This window comes from Doryrhamphus excisus, chromosome 18, assembly GCF_030265055.1.
Source record: "Doryrhamphus excisus isolate RoL2022-K1 chromosome 18, RoL_Dexc_1.0, whole genome shotgun sequence".
Lineage (NCBI taxonomy): Eukaryota > Metazoa > Chordata > Actinopteri > Syngnathiformes > Syngnathidae > Doryrhamphus > Doryrhamphus excisus.
The window spans coordinates 10,344,014-10,366,859 of record NC_080483.1 but is presented as its reverse complement, the minus strand read 5'-3'; the positions used below and the strand labels follow the sequence as shown (position 1 = coordinate 10,366,859).

General features: G+C 36.4%; 1 protein-coding gene across 1 annotated transcript; it reads left to right on the top strand.

Moving 5' to 3' along the window:
• Nucleotides 1-24: 24 nt before the first annotated feature.
• On the top strand, nt 25-21,072 carry necab3 (N-terminal EF-hand calcium binding protein 3). The gene is made up of 13 exons (XM_058055123.1): nt 25-1,046; nt 3,677-3,701; nt 9,843-9,951; nt 10,690-10,715; nt 11,244-11,341; nt 13,589-13,725; nt 14,945-15,030; nt 16,363-16,433; nt 16,549-16,602; nt 18,293-18,405; nt 19,239-19,316; nt 19,394-19,485; nt 20,847-21,072. The coding sequence occupies exons 1-13, from the start codon at nt 933-935 to the stop codon at nt 20,873-20,875; spliced, it is 1,032 nt and encodes a 343-aa protein (XP_057911106.1). The 5' UTR covers nt 25-932; the 3' UTR covers nt 20,876-21,072.
• The last annotated feature ends 1,774 nt before the right edge of the window (nt 21,073-22,846 follow it).

Below are 22,846 nucleotides of genomic sequence, written 5' to 3'. Positions count from 1 at the left end.
TGTTCCATCCAGGTGACATTGGACGTTTGCAGGGTAGTCACTTGTTGAAGCAATTTATTAATTAATCCAATTATTCGCCACATTCATCGCCTCATTAAATTAGAGTAAAATGGTTTCGATTCAAGAAAGTGAGCCTTTTGAGGGAGGTTTGTCCTTGAAGTGAACGCCTGCAATGAACACCGAACTCGAAGCGAGCAAACCAGATAGCTAACATCGACGTTGTTTTATAATAGCCGTGTCTTTCGTTGCGAACATTTTTACTCGGTCTTAACCCAGTAAAATTCTAATTATATTTGATTATGATTATGATAATGTCATGTGGTGACTGTTAAGGTCAAAATGTGTATTTTATGGAGGCCACGTACAAAAATTATGTTCGGTTCATACAGCACACATGTATGTACGTATTCGGCATGTGTCCACATAGAAAATTAAGAGTCATTTTAAGAGTAATTACTAAAGGTTAACTTGTTGATATAGTTACATGAAGGTAAATAAATTGTTAAGGAATCGCTGACGCTGTTACTAAGTCCGACCAGCCGGTGGCAGTGTTTCACAAAGGTTGGTCCAGTGGGTTTAGCAGCTCATGTTAACGCACACCGTATAGTACATTTGGTTTTTTTTTATGTTTTTAGCCTTTGTTATTAGATATTAACAGATGTTATGGGTGTGATGTTCAGGTTTTTTTTTTTTTTAACTCAGAAGAACTTCTATGAGTTGATATATCAAATCAGCCAGTATAACTTGGCTCCAGCAGGGGGCGCTCCTGTTACCACCGAATCGCCATAAAAGTTGGTCTCAGCTTGCGAGTGCAGTGCACCAGGCATTTTGTGAACACACACCCCAAATAGGGAGCTCTCTGCGCTTCACGTCGACAGTCCTAAAAGAGGTGCATATTTTAAAGGGAGGCAGTGACGGGAAGAAAAAAAAACATGTTTTGCACGGAGATGATCACCATGTGTCTGCAATCGGCCAAGCACAAGCAGCAGCAACAGCTGCAGCAGCAGAAGCAAAGCAGTGGACGGGAGCTCAGTATCCTTCATGATGTGAGTACATCTAAACTAGCAACATCCCAATTCTTACTTCTTACATTGCAGTTTTTCTTCTACAAGGATGCAGAGACGTGCCTCAATACTATGACTACATGACTTGCTGTAATGGCTTGAATAAATAGGGTGAAGACTAAAATGATGTGTCCACAGCGGTTCTTGCATGAATAAAATGATGCTTAACTATCTTGGGCACTGTCAGGAGAGATATTGATTTAACAATATGATGGTGATTGTGATTTGTAGCTTGCAGTGGTATAAAACTGCACTCCTTTCTATGGAGAGCTGTTTCTGATATTGTGTCCCTCTTAATAAGGTAACAAAAAATATGCATCCTCTGCAAATTGCTACCATAAAAATTTACTTTTTTAAATTATGACCATATTTAATTATTCAAATTTTTGTTAGCTACTAATCAAGTGTAAAAAGTTAAGCTCAGGATAATAAAATTAAAATGAAACTGCCCATTCTTTGAAGTGCATTCTTCCAGATTCTCAGATTCTGGGAAGAGTGCCAATCGTGGTACCCATTAAAAAATAATAAAATTATATTAGAGTTGTATACAGGTTGACCATGATAAGTTAATTTCTGTGAGGTTATTTGTAAATAGAATATATTCATAGTTAAGCATAGAAAACCAATTTACGACCTCATATGTAAATACAGGTTCTAACATTATTAGAGCACTCAAGACATGTTATAACACCCCTATAGACACATTTACACCCGTGTTACCCTATAAAGTAGACATAATAAGAGTAAATAAGCAATTTAAGACATAAATAAGTGTGTACGGGAGTATGGGAGCGTGTGAGTTGTAGTTTGGTATGGATTAGGTCACAATAGTAGGTATTTAGTAGGTATTTATATTTATTGTGCCTGTTGTGAGATAATTCAAACCTGCAATAAAAGCCTGTTGTTCTGGTGATCACGTACAAAACTGTGGTGAGACCAGCCATGTTGTTTGGCCTAGAGACAGTGCCACTGAGGAAATGACAGGAAGCAGAACTGGGGGTAGCAGAGATGAGAATGCTGAGGTTCTCATTGGGAGTGACCAGGATGGATAGGATCAGGAAGGAGTACATCAGAGGGACATTACATGTTAGAGGCCTTGCAGATTAAGTCAGAGAGGCCAGACATGTCCAGAGGAGAGATAGTCAATATATTGGTAGAAGGATGCTGCGTTTAGGGCTGCCAGGTAGGAGGCGTAGAGGAAGACCATGCCATCATGTGTACCCTTCTGTGGTGGAATCTCAAACACAAAAAGCCACAAAAAAAGCGAAATTGTGAGTCTCAAGTAACCAAATAGGATTTCCGACAGACAGCATGTTAAATATACAGTAGTATTCTAGAAGATAAGAGGAGAAGCCTGGTGGAGAAATGTGAGCGGCCACTAACAAACATCTGCTGTCGTGACATGAGGGCGTGCAACTTTCTCTCGGGAAGCGGCTCTGACCTTTTCAGGGCTCGCTGTATAAGAAAGACAGAATGCAATGTCATCCTCCGACTCAGGAGAGCCTGTAGAAGCTGTGGTGTGAAAAACTGTTTGCCCCATTCCTGATTTTTTTTTGTTTGTTTTGTTTTGTTGCAATCACTTTTTCACACAGGGCCATGTTTGTTTAGATTCTTTTTTCCGTTACCAATACAATTTTTAATTTAAAAACTGCCAATCAAAAATATTTCACTGCAACAGCATCCAATATTGTAGCTCGTGTGTGAAGCTGTCAGCAAGCTAGAGGGCAAAGGGCAGACCTTGGCATGGCTGACATATAGAAATATAGCTAACAGATCAATAACTTGGCAGTCCTTACATTTCCCAAAGAGACAAGACTGATACAATAACCAGTAAATATGTGATATTGTTGCATGTGTATATTCTCTTTGTACACTAACAGTGACAATAGGATACTGAATGGACTCAAATATAAGACGACTGCTTAACTGATAACCATTCTTTTAAAATTAGCTGCATAACTCTTCCTTGGTCATTGGTGTGTTTGAGTGACAGGAAAAAAAAGCTCTGACTCGCATAGAAGTGCCTTGATGATGGAAAGCGATCATGTTTGTGTATCACATTTACTATACAAGTACTGCATTCAAGTAAGCTTGGAAGTCTAAAATAATGTTTAGACAATATTCAGATAGGAAAAGTGCATTCACGCTGCCCTCTCAACACACACACACACATACATTTTACGTACATCAACTTTAACACTACAGTACACACTGACAGATCACTGATCCTCCAAACAGTAATAACCACGCTGTGTAGTGGTCTTTTTACTGATGTGGAAAAGTTGCAAGTGCATTGACTTTTATATTTTATTGCTGTGTCATTGAATTATTTTGAGTGTTATTTCTGTATTGTGTGTCCTTCATGTGTTCTGTGTACAGCATGAGTTAATTTATCTGTAATTTCGGTATAAGAGCTGACTTTTTCCAAAGCTCAATTAACATCACAGTCTCGGAACAAAACTCCTATGTAACCCGAGGACCACCTGTACCTTCATAATTGGAAAGAAGACCATGTGATACTTCTGTGTTTGCCATCTTGGCTCAGAAATATGTTGTGCTCAAAAAAATTCATTCATTAATGTCTCACTGTATCCTCTCTCGCTCTCTTTCAGATATTTCGCCGGGCAGATAAAAATGGTAAGTTGTTTTTTAAATGAATAACCGTTCTTGCCGTTTTAATATGCTTTAAATCTGCCAGGGTAGACAGAAGTGGGCTCCTTCATTTTGTGCAAATTAGTTTTGTCACGATATTTAAAAAAAGAGAAAAAAGAGAGATTCATTGATAATGTGCAATGACAATAAAGGAAGTCTGTCTATCTATCTATCTATCTATCTATCTATCTATCTATCTATCTATCTATCTATCTATCTATCTATCTATCTATCTATCTATCTATCTATCTATCTATCTATCTATCTATCTATCTATCTATCTATCTATCTATCTATCTATCTATCTATCTATCTATCTATCTATCTATCCATCTATCCATCTATCCATCTATCCATCTATCCATCTATCCATCTATCTAATTCATTTGCTTTTTATCAGTGCCCCACCGATACAACATACTGATGACCATGGTCTAAAAATAGCGATAGTAAAACTACTAGACCCCAGTACTGGGTGTCCGAGCTGTGTGGCGAGCGCACTAACCCCTTGTTCACCGTGCAGCCTCAAAATATTCTTATATAGCAAAAATGGGTGTTATGTAGTCATTTATTGTTTTTAACAGACTTGAACAGATGCAGTCTTAGCCATTTACACTAGTCCAGTGGTTCCCAAAATGTTCACACTTGTATACCCCTTCAGACATCTGACTTGAAGTCCAGGACACTTTAAAAAACATAAATCACACAATTTAAAATCTTTGATAAGTTATGGCAGGGTTGTCTTTATATTATTAATTATATACTATATCATATTGAAGTACAATACAACTAATGTTACATTTAAACGTCATAATTATGAAAACAAAGGCACATAACGTACAAAAATCAATAAGGAAATTAATTCAATGTGAGGCTTATTACCAATCCAAATGGACGTATGAAGAGCATAAGGTTATACACTAAGCAAAAATGCACTGCAGCACAGAGTTAATATTATTGAAGCTCACTTCTGTGCATTTTCACACAACATTAACATCTGTGAACAAGGACGAGGTGAAAGGCAGAATAGAATATAGACGCCTGTCTATGCAGAGTTGGAGAAAGTCATACACATAAGTGTTCAAGGACTGCTGAACAAAGTGGTCGGAATGCTCGAAGAAGACACATTATTGGTGAAAGCATACATTTACAGATGTGTAAAATTGGTGGCTTTGTAACGTAGTCAGTGCATCCAATGAACAAACTAATGCTCAGAAAACACACTAATTAGTCGCAGCACCACGTAAGGAGCTCTCGTTTAGCATAAAATATAAATGGTCTTAAAAAAATTTCAAGATTCAAGATTAATACACAACATCATCATCAACTTACTTTTACTTCCTTTGCTTCAAACGCACTTAAAACAATGAACAACTTCATGCTGTCACCTTTCTTCTGCGCTGCAGTAGGTGCTCTGTGGCTGTTCACACGCATTACGTAAATCGCAGTGTTTGCCACTAAGTAGTCAAGCTGTTTTGGTTGCTTTCTTCGTATTGACCCCTTTGTTGACCCTACTTCCATCCTCAGCATACCATACCATAACAATCCATCGCTATTCAACCCTCCAATTTAACCCAGCTTGGTACTAGCACCGGTCATCTCCAGTGACTGGTTGTTGGGGCCCTGGCCGGGAATCAAACCTGGGTTGTGACCACCAGGGCGCTCTTTATGTACAATATGACAACTTAAAATAGTAATTGTAGCCTGCTCAGGCTCTAATTTCCCTAAGGAGCTTGACTCTGCACTTGCTTAACGTCTGTTCTAAAAGGCTTTAGGAAACATCTACACACTATAAAGGAACATGGGAATTAACTGCAAAGGAACAATTCAGGGAAAGCTGCCAGGGGAATAACCTTTTACAGAGACAAAGAGTATGGCCTACATTATGTCCTATTTTTAAGCGTAATCATTGGCTCCTGTTTATTATGTTGCTTCTCTGCAAACTTTGGGGACTATTTTTTAACTTTTTCTATGAGCTTAATGGAGAAGACTTATGGAGCTATGGTCTTCATCATCCAGCCATTGTTATTTGCACACTTTTTCTGGTTATTGCAAGGATCGTTTGTGGCAGAAGCTTGCCCTCTATGTTTTAAATAAACTCAGGTTATCATTTATTCCCAAGGAGTAAAAGAAGGAAAATAATAACCCTGACTTGAACTGGAACAAAAGCATTGTATACATTTTTCCATGCATGTTGCCCCAAAGAGCCGTATAGCATATCGGAAATGCAATAAAATGAAGAGACGTGTGAGTCAATCGCTAACAAACAACTAATCCTCCACCTGGCTGGGGATTTGAATGTTGCTTCTGCTTACTTTGCCATCTTTTCATGCCATCTGGCAGCGTCAGTCAAAGGATCCAGCAGGATTAAAAACGTCATTGCTGCATGTGGAAAACATTTTGTTTTATTCCACACAAGTCCTTATGTTAAACAAAAGTTTGGACACACTTTCTCATGCTACCGAAAGAGCACATTTTGGTCATACACACATAATAACGATAATTCAAGGGGACATGTTATGCTCATTATTGTATTGAGTTGTGGACTAGATGTGGGCTACGGGACTAGTTGAGACTTCTAGACTTGTTAGGTGCTGTTTGACCGTAATATTATTGACAATAATTTGCGTCAAAAACCAACTCCTTCAAAATCCGTGGGTGTACAAAAAACAAGGTTCCACTATACATTAGTTATTACCTACATTTGCATGAAATTTGGAATACCCGTAATGTCATAGAACACGAAATTCAATCAAAATCATCTGGATGAATATGCTTTTAGAGTGCCAAACGAACTTGCAAATCTTGCAAGATCGTAGTTCACTGAGCATCGAACGATTAAATAATTACGTTTATTGTTAAATAAGCATTAAAAGAGGATGACAAGTCAAGCAAAACATGAGAATACAGAAGGGGGGGGTCAAACACTAATGTTTGTTGTTAGCTCTTCTTGCTACCATATTTTCCGGACTATAAGTCACACTTTTTTTTCTTTTTTTTACTATAACATGTTTGAGAATGTTAATTCGTACTAACTGACATAAACCAAGGAATCGACATTACCATTAACAGCCATTAGAGCCGAAGATGAAGAATTTAATGGATTCAGCGATATGGAATGAGATCAGGAGCTTGGTGAACTTGCCAGGAAACTTTTTAGACTTGCTGGATTGTTATATTAATTTAGCATGAACAGCCTCCCAGGTACTATATTCCTTATGTTAGTTGAATGGTGTGTTACATTAACATAGGGGTTGGCAACCTTTGCGATCAAAAAAGCCTAAAGAAAAATAGGCTGGAGCTGCAAAACATAATTTGTTAACAATATCTTATAAACCTTTGAAAGTTTTAAAAGCAGACTACAGCAAATAGAAGTGCAGTGCGCATGTGTAACGGATGCCAACTAGTAGGGTTATCATGGTATCATCTTGGTTAAACCTTGCTCACATCCAGAGCGAATTGCGAGTCTCCCAAGATTTTAATTGACTGCCAGATTTGGAGGGAATTTTGTTGATCAAGTTGATCAATTACACTTGCTAGTATACGGTCTCACAGAAAGTCATATTTTTTTCAAAACTCATTACAAAGATGCGTATTTCCTTCATTCGGGTGTTAAAAATATACTTGAGTATTTCGAAGGGAACCACAACAAAGAGGCTGAAGAGCCACATGCGGCTCTGGAGCCGTGGGTTGCTGACCCCCTGCATTAACACAACTGTGATGACATTGTATGGCTGCTCTTATGTTGGCGTTTATCCATTCACACCAGCGTGTTATTTTGTACACCGTAGTCATTTGTGCCACATTTAAATATAATGAATCGGAAAAAGAACTCTTGCCTCCAAAGTAGGCTAACAGATGGGCTGCGACGACAAGCTAAGGAAGAGCAGCAGTTGATGTTTTTCTTTTTGCGTCTGGAACTAAATTCCATAGAGGTGGTGTCTTGTGTTATATTGCACAATATCATCTTCCATAATAGCAACTGATAGTATAAATATAGGTTCAAATACATGCTGATAGTCATCTACCTGAAAGTATTTTGCTATCATTTTAGTTTAGCATCTTCGAGCATGTATTGTAATGGTTCTCAAATGGTTTGACTGTAGAACCCACAATCGCTCTCCAATGACAAGTGGTGACCTAAATTGCAGAAATTTGTTTATGTAAACTTCACATATATCTTATATAAATATTGTATTTGTGTATATTTATATTATATATTTAATCAATCACATTTTTTCATTATTTTTTTAATGTAAAAAGACTGTTTGCAAAGTCTACCTTGCAAGCATTGCATCCTATTGCATCCCAAGTAGTGTGTGTTAGCACAAAACAAGTTTCAGGATCAGTTCAGCAAAAATATATTTGATTCAACACTCAGTATGTAAGTTTAATAACAATAGGAGGACAATTTTCTGGAGACAAACCTTCTGCCTGGGCCAATAGATCGATTTGGGCAATGAAACAGTACCGTCACACTCCAGCATACCTGCATATAAAATAGATGGATAGAAACACAACTGTTGTATTGGATCGTATTAAAATGTACATGTTTCTGCATCTTTTGTCCAAAGTCCTTCACAGTCAGTGTTATTCGCCCTCAAGCAATCAGTTTCTCGCTGCATTGAAGAGTCTCAGAATGTTGATTTGGAGAAAAAAAACTAATGAATAAGAATAAGTAAACTAAAATAAGTGAATAAATAGTGAATTAATCTCTTCCAGGGTAAAAGGTTCCGCATGTCAGAAATGAACTAAAATAAAGTAAAAATACAGGTGGTCCTCAGGTCATGTATGAGAAGGTTCTAGTTTTAGTGTGTGTCTCAACTTATTCCCTTTCTTTCGTGCACTGCAACTTAAAATACGCTTGTTCATAACTAGGAAATGTAACAGGGAATATGTTTATTTAATGTCTATTTAATTAACAGCTAAACCCTTTCCATGTGACATTTCTAGTTAAATGGTTATCATTGCATTTTCTTTTTACTGATGGTAGTTTTGTATGACATATTGAAGTCCTAATTGTGTCACATTTTAGTCTTTTAGAGCACACAGTATGATATTTTTGCAGTGCATGTTTGTGACTGACAATATTAGCAGAGGAATGCTGTTTTTTGTGCGTCACATACTAAACTGAAGAGCATCTGAGTCAAGTGCACACTGCTGGATGGCGACCTGTACAGGTCACTTGGCGAGCACATAATTGTGAAGTGTCTGTTCCTGTGGAACACTCGACTTCCTCCATATGCTTGATGCTGGTAATTGTACAATAGGAAGTCTGCTATTATTACTTCAGTAGGAGACACAGCACTAAATGAGATGTAGTGATTTAGAGGAAAGAAAAGGGCCAAAACTGGTGCGAGTTGTCCAGGCATGGCCTCTGGGTTGAGGTAATTACGCGTTGTCAGTATGGCTATGGCTGAACAGATGGCACTTGTGCTTGCCCTTGAGTCTTCTGCCTCGTTGAATCAAGTCGAGTGGAAATTCATGACAAGGTTGTTATTAGAGCTGACAGCCAGTGGTATTGTAGATATTCCCCATATAATGTGCTTTCGGTTGTTAGTTTGCATGTTTGATTTATATAAATAATGCTTAGGCTCGTTTGTTTTTACACCCAGGCTGAACTGCTAACAGCTAATGACATCGTCTCAAATATTTTCAAGATCCAAGCTAGTGGTTTCATCTGCAGACCAATATTTCTGCCAGATTAATTAGTTCTGAACGCATCTTTGCAGATGACAACATGAGATATTTATCTTTTACTGCTGATGTTTCAGCTCTTCTGTCACAGTTGAGCCCGATGAGTGGCTAATGAGGAAATTTCCTGCTGCAAAACAAAAACACCTCGTCATTTGTTGCAAACGCTTGGGAAAATATTAGACACAACATTCTGCACACAAAACTGACAGGGGAGACTGCGGAAATAAAAGCAATGAATCATGTGGCAGTGGTATAATGGCATGGTCAGAACATCATAGTACTTATTGAGCATTCAGTCTCTATATTTGGATGGTCTTCAAGTAGGCTGATAACAGCCACAAGCAGCAGTCAGGGCCAGCAAAGCCTTCTCTGCTGGCTTAACCACAACACAATGTATTGATCTACACTTGCGTTGCTTTGTGTTGTCAGATGATGGTAAGCTGTCGTTCGAAGAGTTCAACACTTACTTTGCCGATGGTATCCTGACGACGGTGCAGCTGCAGGAGCTTTTCTACTCCATTGACGGGAGACAGAATAAGTGAGTTTAACTTAACTTCCATTAAGTAAAAAAAAATGTTCCATGGTTTATTACATATATTGGTGCCTTGGTTAACGTTATTAATCTGTTCCAGATTAATAATCTGTTCCAGATTAATAACTCAAAAGCCAAAAGGGACAAGCCAAATTTCCCAGCAGCTGTTAGCGTTGAGCATCCCTTTGTTATGCGGAAACATCGTAGATATATTGCAGAGATATGAAGAAGAGGCTACATAGCGGGAGTAAACAGCAGAAGACAGTATAAAGGTTCCTGTATAAATTTACTAACTTTTTGCAAAAATTCAACCGGGGTAGCCGAGGTAACACTGTATTTTACCACGAGTGACAGAGAACCAGTAGGGAAAAAAAGTATTTGAAAGGTTATTATCATGCTAGCAAACAACCGAAGGTGGAGTTATGATGCTAATTTTAAGAGAACGGGTCGTCTTATATTCAGGTCAACATGGCAATAGGTCTGGCTCCTGTTGGATTTTTTTATGCATTCCCCTTAAGTGTGTAGTTGTACTACCTAGTGAATAAGTTGGCTTAATCAAACCAATGACCAAAAAGTTTTATATAAGCTTATCATTGATACGATTTTTGGTCCGTGTTGAGATCCCAGTAACAGTTACAAACACACAAATCTCCATTAGCCATGCTGAATAGTGAGTACTTAATTTACATTGATGCTGTTGTATGATTTGTTTCGGTACATGAGCCCCTCTGTTTATCCCTGCAGCAATCTGGACACTGACAAGCTATCAGGTAAGTGCGAAGCTCGTCCATCATCACCATTTGCAGCACATATTTTTGGCCTACTTCCTCGTGTGTACCTCCAATGCCCTGGATAAAACAGGATGAAATAGGACAGAGGCTTGTAAATGTTTGTCGTGGAAAGAATGAAAACGGCTGCATTATATATTGCATTTGTGGACTGTTTATTGTCTGTCTTTGTGTTCAACTTGATGTCAGTGTTAAACAGAGACATTAAACATGCCATTCAAAGTTATTTTGTTATCTATTAACTTTGGATACAGACTTGTAGCTTACTACAGCCAATACAACATTAACTACACCACCACAATTGCAAAAATTCTGCCTTTACAAAAAACAATTATACACTATTCAGTATTAATTAAACAATGGTTGGATTATTTTTCCTGAAATGATGTAGTTGACACTGTTGTGTCCAGTAAGTGTAATTCTAACCTGTTAGAAGCTCCCACTGACTTGGAAGCAAACTGATGTAAAAAGACATTATGACATTGACAGCTCGTTTTTCCTGTTCCGCAGATTATTTTTCTCAGCACCTTGGGGAATATCTGAATGTCCTCTCGGCCCTTGAGAAGCTCAATGTGGCCATTTTAAAGGCAATGTATAAAACTAAAGAGGTAAGATTTCCTTTCCTTCTGGGTCCGGCTCACTTCATCGCCAACTGTCTCGTGCTGATTCATGATGATGAAACACGGCCTCCGCTGCACCAAAACCTGCAGCAGCACAAATTGTTGTTATTTAGCATTGCGTTGTATTTCCTCAACTAGAGGCCTCCGTTCTAATAGACACCATGGGGGGCTTAATGCAATATAGAGTAATACAGTATGTAGTATTTACAGTTGCAGTCACAAGTTTACTCATCATGGGCTTGAATGTCGTACTAATTTTGGACGCTTTGTTTTTTTTTCCAAGGTGAAATGGTTGTATAATGTAAATTTTAAAAGTTTAAATTCATTGGATATTTCCTTTCATTGAAACATCAAAATAATATAGACTGAAATATGTACATACTGTTACCTAAATCGAAATAGTGCTGACATTTCTAGAATGTCTTAACTTGACAAGGTCAAGTCATATTAACTTTTCCATAGTGATAAGGACTCACTGGAGGTGATATTTTCTATTTGCCAGCATACAATTATTTCAGTTAATTTTTCTTTTTGTAGAGGTAAAAATCATAAAAAATGTGTTTTGTATAAAACTAATAAATAAAATAACAATAAAAAATAAAATAAATATATAAAATAATAATATATGATTTAATTATATGTTACATATTAGACTTAACAAAAATATAAACGCAGCACTTTTTGGTCACATTTTTGACAAGATGGACTCAATTATCTAAAAATGAGTGAGCACTTCTGCTTTGCTGAGATGATCCATTCCACCTCACAGGTGTGCCACATCAAGATGCTCATCAAACAACCATGATTAGTGCACAGGTGTACCTTATACTGCCCACAATAAAAGGCCACTCTGAAATGCGCAGTTTTATCTCACAGCAAAATGCCACAGATGGGCAAGCATTGAGGGAACATATAATTGGCATGTTGACAAGCAGGAATGTTAACCAGATCTGTTGCTCGTGCATTGAATGTTCATTTCTCTACCATAAGCCGTCTCAAAAGGCCAAGCACAAGTGCTCACTATCGCACATTTAGACAGATTTGTAAACAATGTTAGAGAAATAGTAATATTGTGTATCGGGAATGAATTTTAGATCTTTAAGACCATTTCATTAAAAATGGGAGCAAAAACAAAAGTGTTGCAGTTATATTTTTGTTGAGTGTATATTTAAGTAAACAAATATTCTTCCTCTCCATTAAAAAACAAATTTTGCAAAAAATGACTAAATAGATAAACACCTCAAGACAGGTTTAAGCTTAAAACATAGTGAACCCATTAGAGCAGGGATTCCCAAACTTGCCCACCTTTGTTCTAGAACCAGTACATAGACGAAATGCTTTTTTATTATTATAATGAATAAAGATAATAATATTAATAAAGGATTGAAATGAAAGGAGTATATATATATATATATATATATATATATATATATATATATATATATATATATATATATATATATATATATATACGTAATAAAATATAATATAAATATAAAGGAATATATATATAAAGGAAGCCCAAACTTTTAATTTGTGGTGTACACACAAAACAAAATTAATTCTCACCTTTTTTTTTCTCAACTGCGCTTCATTTTTCCCGCCACTACATACTACGTGCTCCTCATTAATGACCCCCTGGCATGATGACCAGAGAGCTACGTTCCAATCATAAACTGTATAAGGTTCCTAAAATATTGTGACAGGTCAATAACATTCAATAGGTTATTATTTAGACCTATAAATATATATTTTTTAATTGTGCAATACATTTTTTACAATAAAAATAATTAAAAAAATATTTGCAAAAATTTATCATTTTTAATGACTTCGGCCCACCACGGGGGGGGCCCACACTTTGGAAATCACTGCATTAGAGGAAAGAAGCTTGGTAAAAATATGTGCAACCTGTCTTAATTAGCTCCAGTTTCCTCGTCTTAAAAGCAGCCTGAAAGTCTTCCGAGGGTTGCGAATATGGCTCGCTAGCTGCTGCGCTCCGCTGCCAACCGCTCAAGTATTGAGTTTTGACAACTAGTAGCCAGGCTGTTGCTCCATTAGCAGAACGTGTCACAAGGACTCCTTGGAGAGGGTGCAATCACGACAGGAGCAGCAATTACGACTGCTGTTAAAAAATCATTCAGTTATGAATTATTTATGTGCACGGAGATTTCAATGTTTGTGCTATTCATGATGTTCCTATTGCTGATTGCCCCCGTCACTGTTTGTTCCTGGCAGGAGTATCAGGACTCCAGTGTTCTAGGCCAGTTCGTGACCCGCCTTCTGCTGCGAGAGACATCTAGTCAGCTCCTGTCCCTGCAGAGGTCGCTGCAGTGCGCCATGGAGGCTGTGGACCAGGAGAGCAGCCCCTTTCAGTCAGTACCAGAACTGATACAATATACCTATAAACAATTATAACAAGTAATGCTATGAATGTACTTACATAGTATTTAGTTTTTCTGAATTTTTTCTACTGGTATTTCCTGGAAAACTTACCCAATCTAAAAAAACAAAACAAAAATCCACATTCATTCATTCATTTTCCACCGCTTTTCCTCACGAGGCGGGGTACACCCTGGACTGGTCGCCAGCCAATCACAGGGCACATATAGACAAACAACCATTCACATTCACATTCATACCTGTGGACAATTTGGAGTCGCCAATTAACCTAGCATGTTTTTGGGATGTGGGAGGAAACCGGAGTACCTGGAGAAAACCCACGCTTACACGGGGAGAACATGCAAACTCCACACAGAGATGGCCGAGGGTGGAATTGAACCCTAGTCTCCTAGCTGTGAGGTCTGCATAATTAAAAACTTTAGACTGTGGAGAACAAATACAACTACTCCCTAGCCAAGGTATTAATTCACCACAATGTCAACAGTTGAAGACAACCATTTAAAATGCCATTAAGCAGTATAAAATATTTAAAAATGTGCCTACGGTATATTCTACTGCACCATCACGGCAAACGCAAAGAAGAAAGACATCCACCTCTTCTATTATAGCAAAAGATGAAGTGATGCAGTGAATGTGATGGTGCAGAAGCCTGTGAGGGACCTCAGCTAATGAGCTCCACCTCCGACTGCTTTTCTTTCAAGCTATGTTGCCCGGTATCGCCCAATGTGCAGCATTCTAGTTCAAACAGCTATCTGACTAATAGGCCGGGCGACTATAGCCTGGATTTTCTTATATGCTGCTTTTCATCAAATGTAAATATAGCATAAAGATCTCTGCTATGATTCATTTCTTGCTGTAATTTAAATTTGAACAGGTCTTTAAAAAGCTCGGCGCACTTTTAGAACTCATTTCTCTAGGGTATTCGTCCTTTATAACACATACAACACTGTCAGCGAGGGTTCTTTTTTTCGCTTGGTGTTTTTGTAAAGTATGCATAGATAAGACCTTTGACTCCACACAGTTGACAGGTTGGTCCTGCTAAAAACTGCGGTTTTGTTGTGTTTTTTTCATATACAGTACTTAAACCAGTTTCTCCATTTCAGTCCTGTCTTATTAATACATCTTCTCATATGCCTCATTTTCCTGTAAGGACAACCAGTGTTTATGTACCTTTTTCTTTCTATCTATCAGGGAGGACAAAACAACAGTGCTGCCGAGTGGGCGCCACTGTGGTCGCAGAGTCCTTGACAACGTCCCTTCAAACTGCCAAAACACAAGTAAGAGGCACTTGACAGTGGCAAAATGTAGCAATTTGGAGTTGAACCAAAATTGTATGAAAAACTACAAAACCTATACCTTAGTGACAGTGACCGTATTGCTCTATAGTCTCTATAGCTAAGATATCTGGTAATGGTAATAGTTTTATTTCATTTGAACATGCATCAGATTACAATTGAATGCATCACATAATCAGTTCACAGTTCCACATGTCCAAAAGGAGTAGGAAGAAGCAAAGCTTATTAAATCCTACCCCTCCATCTGGTACTTTTACAATCAGTAACTGTTACATTTGTTCACTTCCTGCTTTCCTAATAGTTTTTTTTTTTTTTTTGTCACGTACCGAAGTACGAGGTGATATGACCATCCAATGACATAATGTGTACCATAGTAAGTGTCAATATAGTGATATGTATAGCACATCATGACTGGTTCAAGACTCTTCATCCTTGTATTTAGCAAACATCAACTGCTTGTATTGTTTCTTGAATTGGCTCATCGTTGTGCATTGTTTGAGTTCCTTACTCAATCCATTCCGTAGTTTGATTCCACATACTGAAATGCTATGGCTTTTTAACGTAGTCCTAGCATATAAGTGTTTCAAATGTAGTTCTTCCCTGAGATCATATTTCTCCTCTCTTGTAGAGAAGTATTGGATGACATTTTTAGCTAATTGGTTATTTTTTAGCCTTATGCATTATTTTAGCTGTTTAATTATATCAGCAAGTTTAAGTATTTGTGATTTCTTGAAATCTTGAAAGGGTTTTTTGCCGTGTTTGTCTGTTTGTGTTCAAAATAACTTGAAAAGTTCTGAAAAATTCAACCCAAATGTGCCGTGAACCCGTGATCACACTGTATCCATCCGTAAGCTGCCCCATCTGAATCGGCCGTACGGCAAGATGGAAAGAATCTGTTTAGGTTCTAATTTTTTTTTTTTGGATGCCAATGATGTCACAGACGCCGGTCGATTTAATAATAATAAACATGAAAAAAGATCCGACTTTACAAACTCACTGACATCATTGCCTTAAAGTGTGTTAACATGGTGCCTGTTCACAATCTAATGGGGAAGAAGGGAAGAAGTCGCACTCAAGGTTCAAGAACTTGCACGAGGACACAGCACAATCCCGGCATCAGGGTTCATAGGTCAAACTTGTTAAACCAGACATAGTAAAAGGACAGCCGACATTTGCAGCAATGACGCAAAGATTTCATTTCAAATATGGTAGCTGAACATCAACAAAGCAGCTACCAGCTAAATCAAAATGGCGGCTAGATGAATGATATATACTATTGCATCGTCATTTTACCTGGGTGCTGTTTATCTCCAGATGAGGATGGAGGTGAGTGGAGCTCTCAGATTGCAAGGCTGCAGCAGCTGCTGGATAAACTGGACAGTCAGGTATGAGGCATTTACATTGGCGGATAAATTAACATGAAATTGACATGAAGTGTTTACTCCCTGTTTATGGTTATCCAACTAAGCGTGATATACAGTAACTGTATTCTTTTTTTAGAGTCCAATGTTGGAGCCCCTGAAGGAGGACGCGCCTAACATCACGTGCACATCCGTAAGTCAACCTAAATAGAGAGCGACTTATATACCGCAACGACTATTACTTATATTCAACAATTAGGGCTAAATCGATAAATTGAATATTTTCACACTTAGAGCATAGAATACCTGTTTATGACTTTCTAAATAAGTTATTTAACATTATTGGAGCCCTCTAGACATTTGCTAACTCCCCAACAGTCACCTTACGCAATATAGTACACAAAATAAGAATAAGTAAAACATTTAAGACATACAGTCAATCAAACTCTTGCAGGCCGACATTAACCAATAATACAAGGAAATGATTTAATGTTATACATACAGTTTGTACTGTTGATGCACAGAAGGCATCTGACTGCATAAATTGATAAATTTTGGAGCTAATTTTATCAAATGGATTAATATTAGGGATGAGCGAGTACACCATTTTCTGTATCTGTTCATCCATCTAAATTATCTGTATTGTATCTGTACTTGGAGTGGGCTGGGCATGAACAAGAAGTGGGTGTAGTTTAAGCTGAAATGGGCGGGGCTTAAATATGTACATTATTTTAAGTCTGAAATTGACACAGATTGATCAGAAGTTGATTGTTTATTGTTGAGCTTTATGTATGGTACGTATGCATGTATAAGTGATGCTTGAGACTTTATTCTTTCATTCTTTTTAAGTAGCTGTTGGAAGTTGGTGATTCATGCAAATATGGCAAACAGGGAAATAATCTGGTAATTTTCTGGTTCAGTACTACAAGTAGTTTTCCAACTGACTTTATGTCAACAGCCAAAGCAAGCAAACAAAGAAAAAAAACAACAACACCTCAGTGACTGATGCACGATCGTGCCCACTGTGTTGTGAAATGCACTGTGTAGTTATTAAACAAGGTTATATATATATATATATATTATATATACGGCTTGATGCCACTTTTGTGCTACCGTGCAACTGTACCTAATGCAGTCAAAGCAGGATACCATTACCACTGTCTGTGTACTGCAAACTGAAAATTCATATATTGTAGGTGGAACGCCTGTTTTATGATGACTTCATGGAATAAGACAAAAACACATTTCAAGGAAAAATACTGTTATGCTACCCTAATTGAGTTGTTGAGTGTCTGCACAGCGCTGTGCAGATGTTATGGAACAAGTTTACCAAGTCACTTTAGATATAAACCAAAATAGAGGCGAGCTGGGGGCATTGTGACGAAATGTACTCGTTTCATACTGGAAAAAATGCTTCATCCATAATGGATACTTGTTTAGAATCCGACTCATCCCTAATTAAGATGCTCTATACAAAGTCAATGGCATCAGTTAAAACTAATAATCTCATCAAAAAAAACATTTATTTTAAAAAGAGAAACAAAACCGGACTGTACTATACGTGTGGATTATTATTTAATTTGACTACAAAGCCTTAAAATATTACCATTTTGAACAAATTAGGAGGCTTTTTAGAAAAGAGCCACAGATCAGAAGTGAAGTGACTCTCACAGGTAACCATGGTGACATTTACATTCAAGTAATCAAAGGAGAAACGGACAAGTGCTTTTTTTTTTTTTTTACTTTGTTTCATGCTGGCTGGGGGATTCAAATGTTCAGAATGTTACAGTTGTGACTCAGTTTGCGTTGGCTTGGATTCTCAGGAACATTAACACAAAAGGATGTTTGTTCAAGGCCACAAACTTAACTTCATGTCTCAATAGAATATCCTGCTGGTCCAGAGGCAGTTGGCTGTGAGGGATGATGACACGGACGACTTCAGCAAAGTTCTTAAGCGCTACGTCAGTGCGACGTCCGGCCACTCGGACAACCTGCAGTCAGTATTTTTGCTTTTTCATTAAGCCAATAGTGTTTCTATTGTTTAATTTTACAGTGCTTTTATTGTTTAATACTGGTAATATCTTACAGTGTGAAAATCTTAAAATGCCTGCTTGTTGTTTGCCATTATATGGCATTTTAATTTCTGTAAATATTTTTGATTGACAGTTAAGAAGCATCTTTTAAAAAGTAGATCATTTAATTTGATGTTAAAAAAGAAAATTCTTCACTTCCTGTAACTCCAATTCAACTTCCTGTGGGGTGTACCCAATTGAATTCATTCATTCATTTTCTACCGCTTATCCTCACGAGGGTTGCAGGGGTGCTGGAGCCTATCCCAGCTGTCTTGGGGCGAGAGGCGGGGTACACCCTGGACTGGTCGCCAGCCAATCACAGGGCACATATAGACAAACAACCATTCACACTCACATTCATACCTATGGACAATTTGGAGTCACCAATTAACCTAGCATGTTTTTGGAATGTGGGAGGAAACCGGAATACCCGGAGAAAATCCACGCATGCACGGGGAGAACATGCAAACTCCACACAGAGATGGCCGAGGGTGGAATTGAACCCTGGTCTCTTAGCTGTGAGGTCCGCCGTGCAGCCCAGTGTATTTTGCTTTTTTTTATTTTAAATAAATTATGTATGGTCAATGAAATCTGTTTTCTGCTGTAAAAAACAAAAATAAATATTAAAAAAAATAATATTTTGTGCACAAATGCTGAATCACAAATGTGCAGGGATCCACTATCTCTGTTTTTTTTTTTTATTTTATTTTCAAGTGTGAATGTAGCCTACAATCCTGCATCTCTTTCTTGCTATCAGCATCTCTACTCAGAAGCTGCCGGAAAAGTCCTCTTACGTGATTTACGAGTTCTGGCCAGACCGTGTCTCCTGGATGAGGTCAGCATTGGAGCTGTAAATATTAAATTCCCCACATCAATTCATCACCTAACTGGCTTTTGTTTGCAATTTTTCAGCTACCTGCAGTCCACCGACAGCAAAGACTTCCAACGCTGCATCATCGACATGCTGGAGGATTCGGAGGTGGTATCAACTATGTTTCTACCAGGTGGGGACTTGGACAGATCCACTCACTGACTGCAACATTTCACTGTAGCACAAGCTACGGTAATGAGAGCTAATACAAGAGCTGTGCCGAAAATGTTAGGCTTTAATGGGAATCTTCAACCCCTGGGTGATGTGGCATTGACTACATTTCTTGCCATGATGTCATTCCGTCCTCCCACGTAAAGTAAAAATAGGAAAATGGAAGAAAAACTCAAGTAAAGAACCGAAAGGTCAAACTGACAATATAACAATGAGAATGGTGTTTGTTTGCTCTTTACAGCAATAAATCATTCATTTAATCACATATTATTCTGTACTGAAAACTGTGTCTTGAAATGATAAATATTTATGTAATATATGTAATAGAATATATTATATGTATAATATTATATTAATATAATATTTTGTAATTATAATTATATATTACATAAATATTTTGTGTAATATGTATTTATGTAATATAATAAAAATATAATATGTATTATTATAAATATTATTTATTATAATAATATTATATACCATTATAATATAATATTATAATAGTAATGTTTTAATAAATTATAATTTATTATTATAAATTATTCATTTATTAAAATGTATTTATTATTATTATATATTCATTAGAATAATAATTTTAATGAATATCTATGTAATATATGTAATATAATATAATATGTATTATATTATGTATTATAATTATATATTACATACATATTTTGTCTTGAAATAATACATAATATAATGTAATATATATATATATAATATTATATATCATATCATATTAATATATTATAATATATTATAATATATATTACAAAAATATTTTTTTCAATACAGAATAATAACGTGATTAAATTATAATTAATTATAATTATAATATACAATAATTAAATATTTTGATTAAAATTTAAATTAAAAGACTAGTTCAAAAATTATTTACATTACATTTTGCACTGTCTTAAGGAGGTTTCAAGTTTTTAACAATTTTGATGAGGTATGTACACTGTATATATTATAACATAAATCATATACAGTCATCACATTAAATGAATCAGGCTATGTGGCTGATATGTAGCATTGGGTTGCATATTGTTATGGTTATTTTCTGACATTTTTCTTGCCTGGTGGCATTTCTGCAATTCTAAATAAACTCAGGCGAGGCTGCAGTGTGCTGATTGCAAGGAATTGGCAATGATGAGATGCACAGTCTGTAGCAAATATTAAAAACGTACATCTCATTGTTTGTCTGCAATGTCATAAAATTCCACCGCATACTGAAGGACGTGTCAAACATCCTCAAGTAATAAACTCTACAAACACCTGTCATTAAAATACTTACATTGATGTGTGTTTTCCTTGCAGCTTCTTGGTGGATGATGACTAACAATTGAATCCGGAATGTCACATCCACTGCCTACACTGTCACATGGATGCTGGCAGCCCACCCACCTGCATGGACACACACACACACACACACAGGAGGAGGCGAATTCAAAAGGGTTTGAAGGCTGTGTCGTCATCCTGCCTGTTCCAGCAGCTGCTCATTACTGTGTTATTAGAGCGTACACAATGACACTATATATATATATATATATATATATATATATATATATATATATATATATATATATATATATATATATATATATATATATATATATATATATATATATATATATATATATATATATATATATATATATATATATATATACACACATACAATATAATGCAAGATAGTGTTTGTAAACTGCATAGTTACTTCAAGCCAGTAAAGACCTACCGCCTCCAAACAAGCATGCATGATGATAATAATAGTGTTTCCATGCGTAAAAGCATTCATCCTAATGTCATTCTAAAATACTTCCCATCCAATCACGTTGCTGCTGACTAGCCACTGGGGGCCGTAGGTGCATGTTCAGTATTCTGTACTGTGGCTAAAGTAAAACAAAAGCCTTTAACCTCTGTTTTGTTTGCGTTTCAGGTCAATGCATTCCCCATAGGAAGTACTGTTTATAGGGGATATAAATAATCTGTTCCACCCTTAAGCCTTTATTAATAAGCGTACCATCAATGCTTTAACCTTCTTGAGGATCGAAGTGTAAACATGAGTTAATATTATGACATATAAAGACTTCGAAGACTTAACTTCAATGATAGATGTATACCATGATGGTAAATTGCCTTTTTAATATTAAGAATGTAATGTTCTCATTGTCATACAAGTGTAAAAAGCCATAAACTGTCAAAATAACACAACTGTCATGACTTCCTGTGTATGTTTTGGTTCTGCTCTTTTCACCTTCTTCTTGTCCTTCTACAAAAATGGAAAAAAAATAGACTAAAGACAGCAAATAATGCTGATTAATCGGAGAAAAAGAGTCTAAAGTGTTGGGGGGGTGCACTCTAAAATATATCAGAATTGCACACAAATAGAGTTGGCAACTTCACGGACTTCACTTATTGGAGGCTATTTTGGGAACCTATCCCCCCGTGATAAATGAGGGAGCACTGTATAACACATAAACAAAACTCTTAACTTTTACAGTCAAGTGTAAAAAGAAGTTAACTGTAAAATAAAGTGACTTCCTGTGTATATCCAGTTTCTATTTATATTTCTTTTCTCTTTAACACCCGTTGACGGAAAACAGGAAAAGAAAAAGAAAGTTTTATGGTACAAAGAAATATATATTTTTAATCATGTTTGAGCATATTTACATTTTTAAATAAAAAAACGATTATTGAATAGCTAAAAAGTTGATTAATTCGACAATCGATTAATCATTATTAATCTATTAATTGTTCTCAACTCATTAGAATCTACAACATATAAATGCGTTTATATATATATATTTATATACCATATATTGTGACCTATATTTAAATATTTGCACTGTATCATAATACTAAAAATCATAAATTAAGTTTAATCTATTTCATTTAAATTATTCATTGTATTTTTACAGCCATCCAAAGTACACTCATACAATACCTTCAGAAGTAAAGTCATATTTATATTTTATCCAAATATTTCATCTTGAGGATGCATGAGTCCATATTTGTTAAGTTATGTTATAAAATAAGCTAGGTATTCCTGTAAATAGACTGTTGCAATTCACCATTTAATCTTATTTTTGTGTTCGTATCCTCATTAGACACTTCATTTATGCTTTAAAATAAAAACAAATTACATTGTATTGTTATACAATATAGTGTAATATTTTTGATAGGACTCTCTTATTACATTTTGTCACTAAAGTTTTTTTTCAGTTATAAGTTTTTCATTTTTGGTGACTTCCTGCTTGTTTTTCTGCTTTCTTGCTGTTATGGCAGCATGAAGCTGTGTTGCTATACTGCCACCC

Excerpts from the sequence above, each read along its gene's own strand:
- necab3 (XM_058055123.1), top strand. The coding sequence starts at position 933 with ATGTTTTGCACGGAGATGATCACCATGTGTCTGCAATCGGCCAAGCAC. Across the intron at positions 10,716-11,243 it reads GGACACTGACAAGCTATCAG|ATTATTTTTCTCAGCACCTT; the intron begins GTAAGTGCGAAG and ends CCTGTTCCGCAG. Across the intron at positions 16,603-18,292 it reads CTAACATCACGTGCACATCC|AATATCCTGCTGGTCCAGAG; the intron begins GTAAGTCAACCT and ends ATGTCTCAATAG.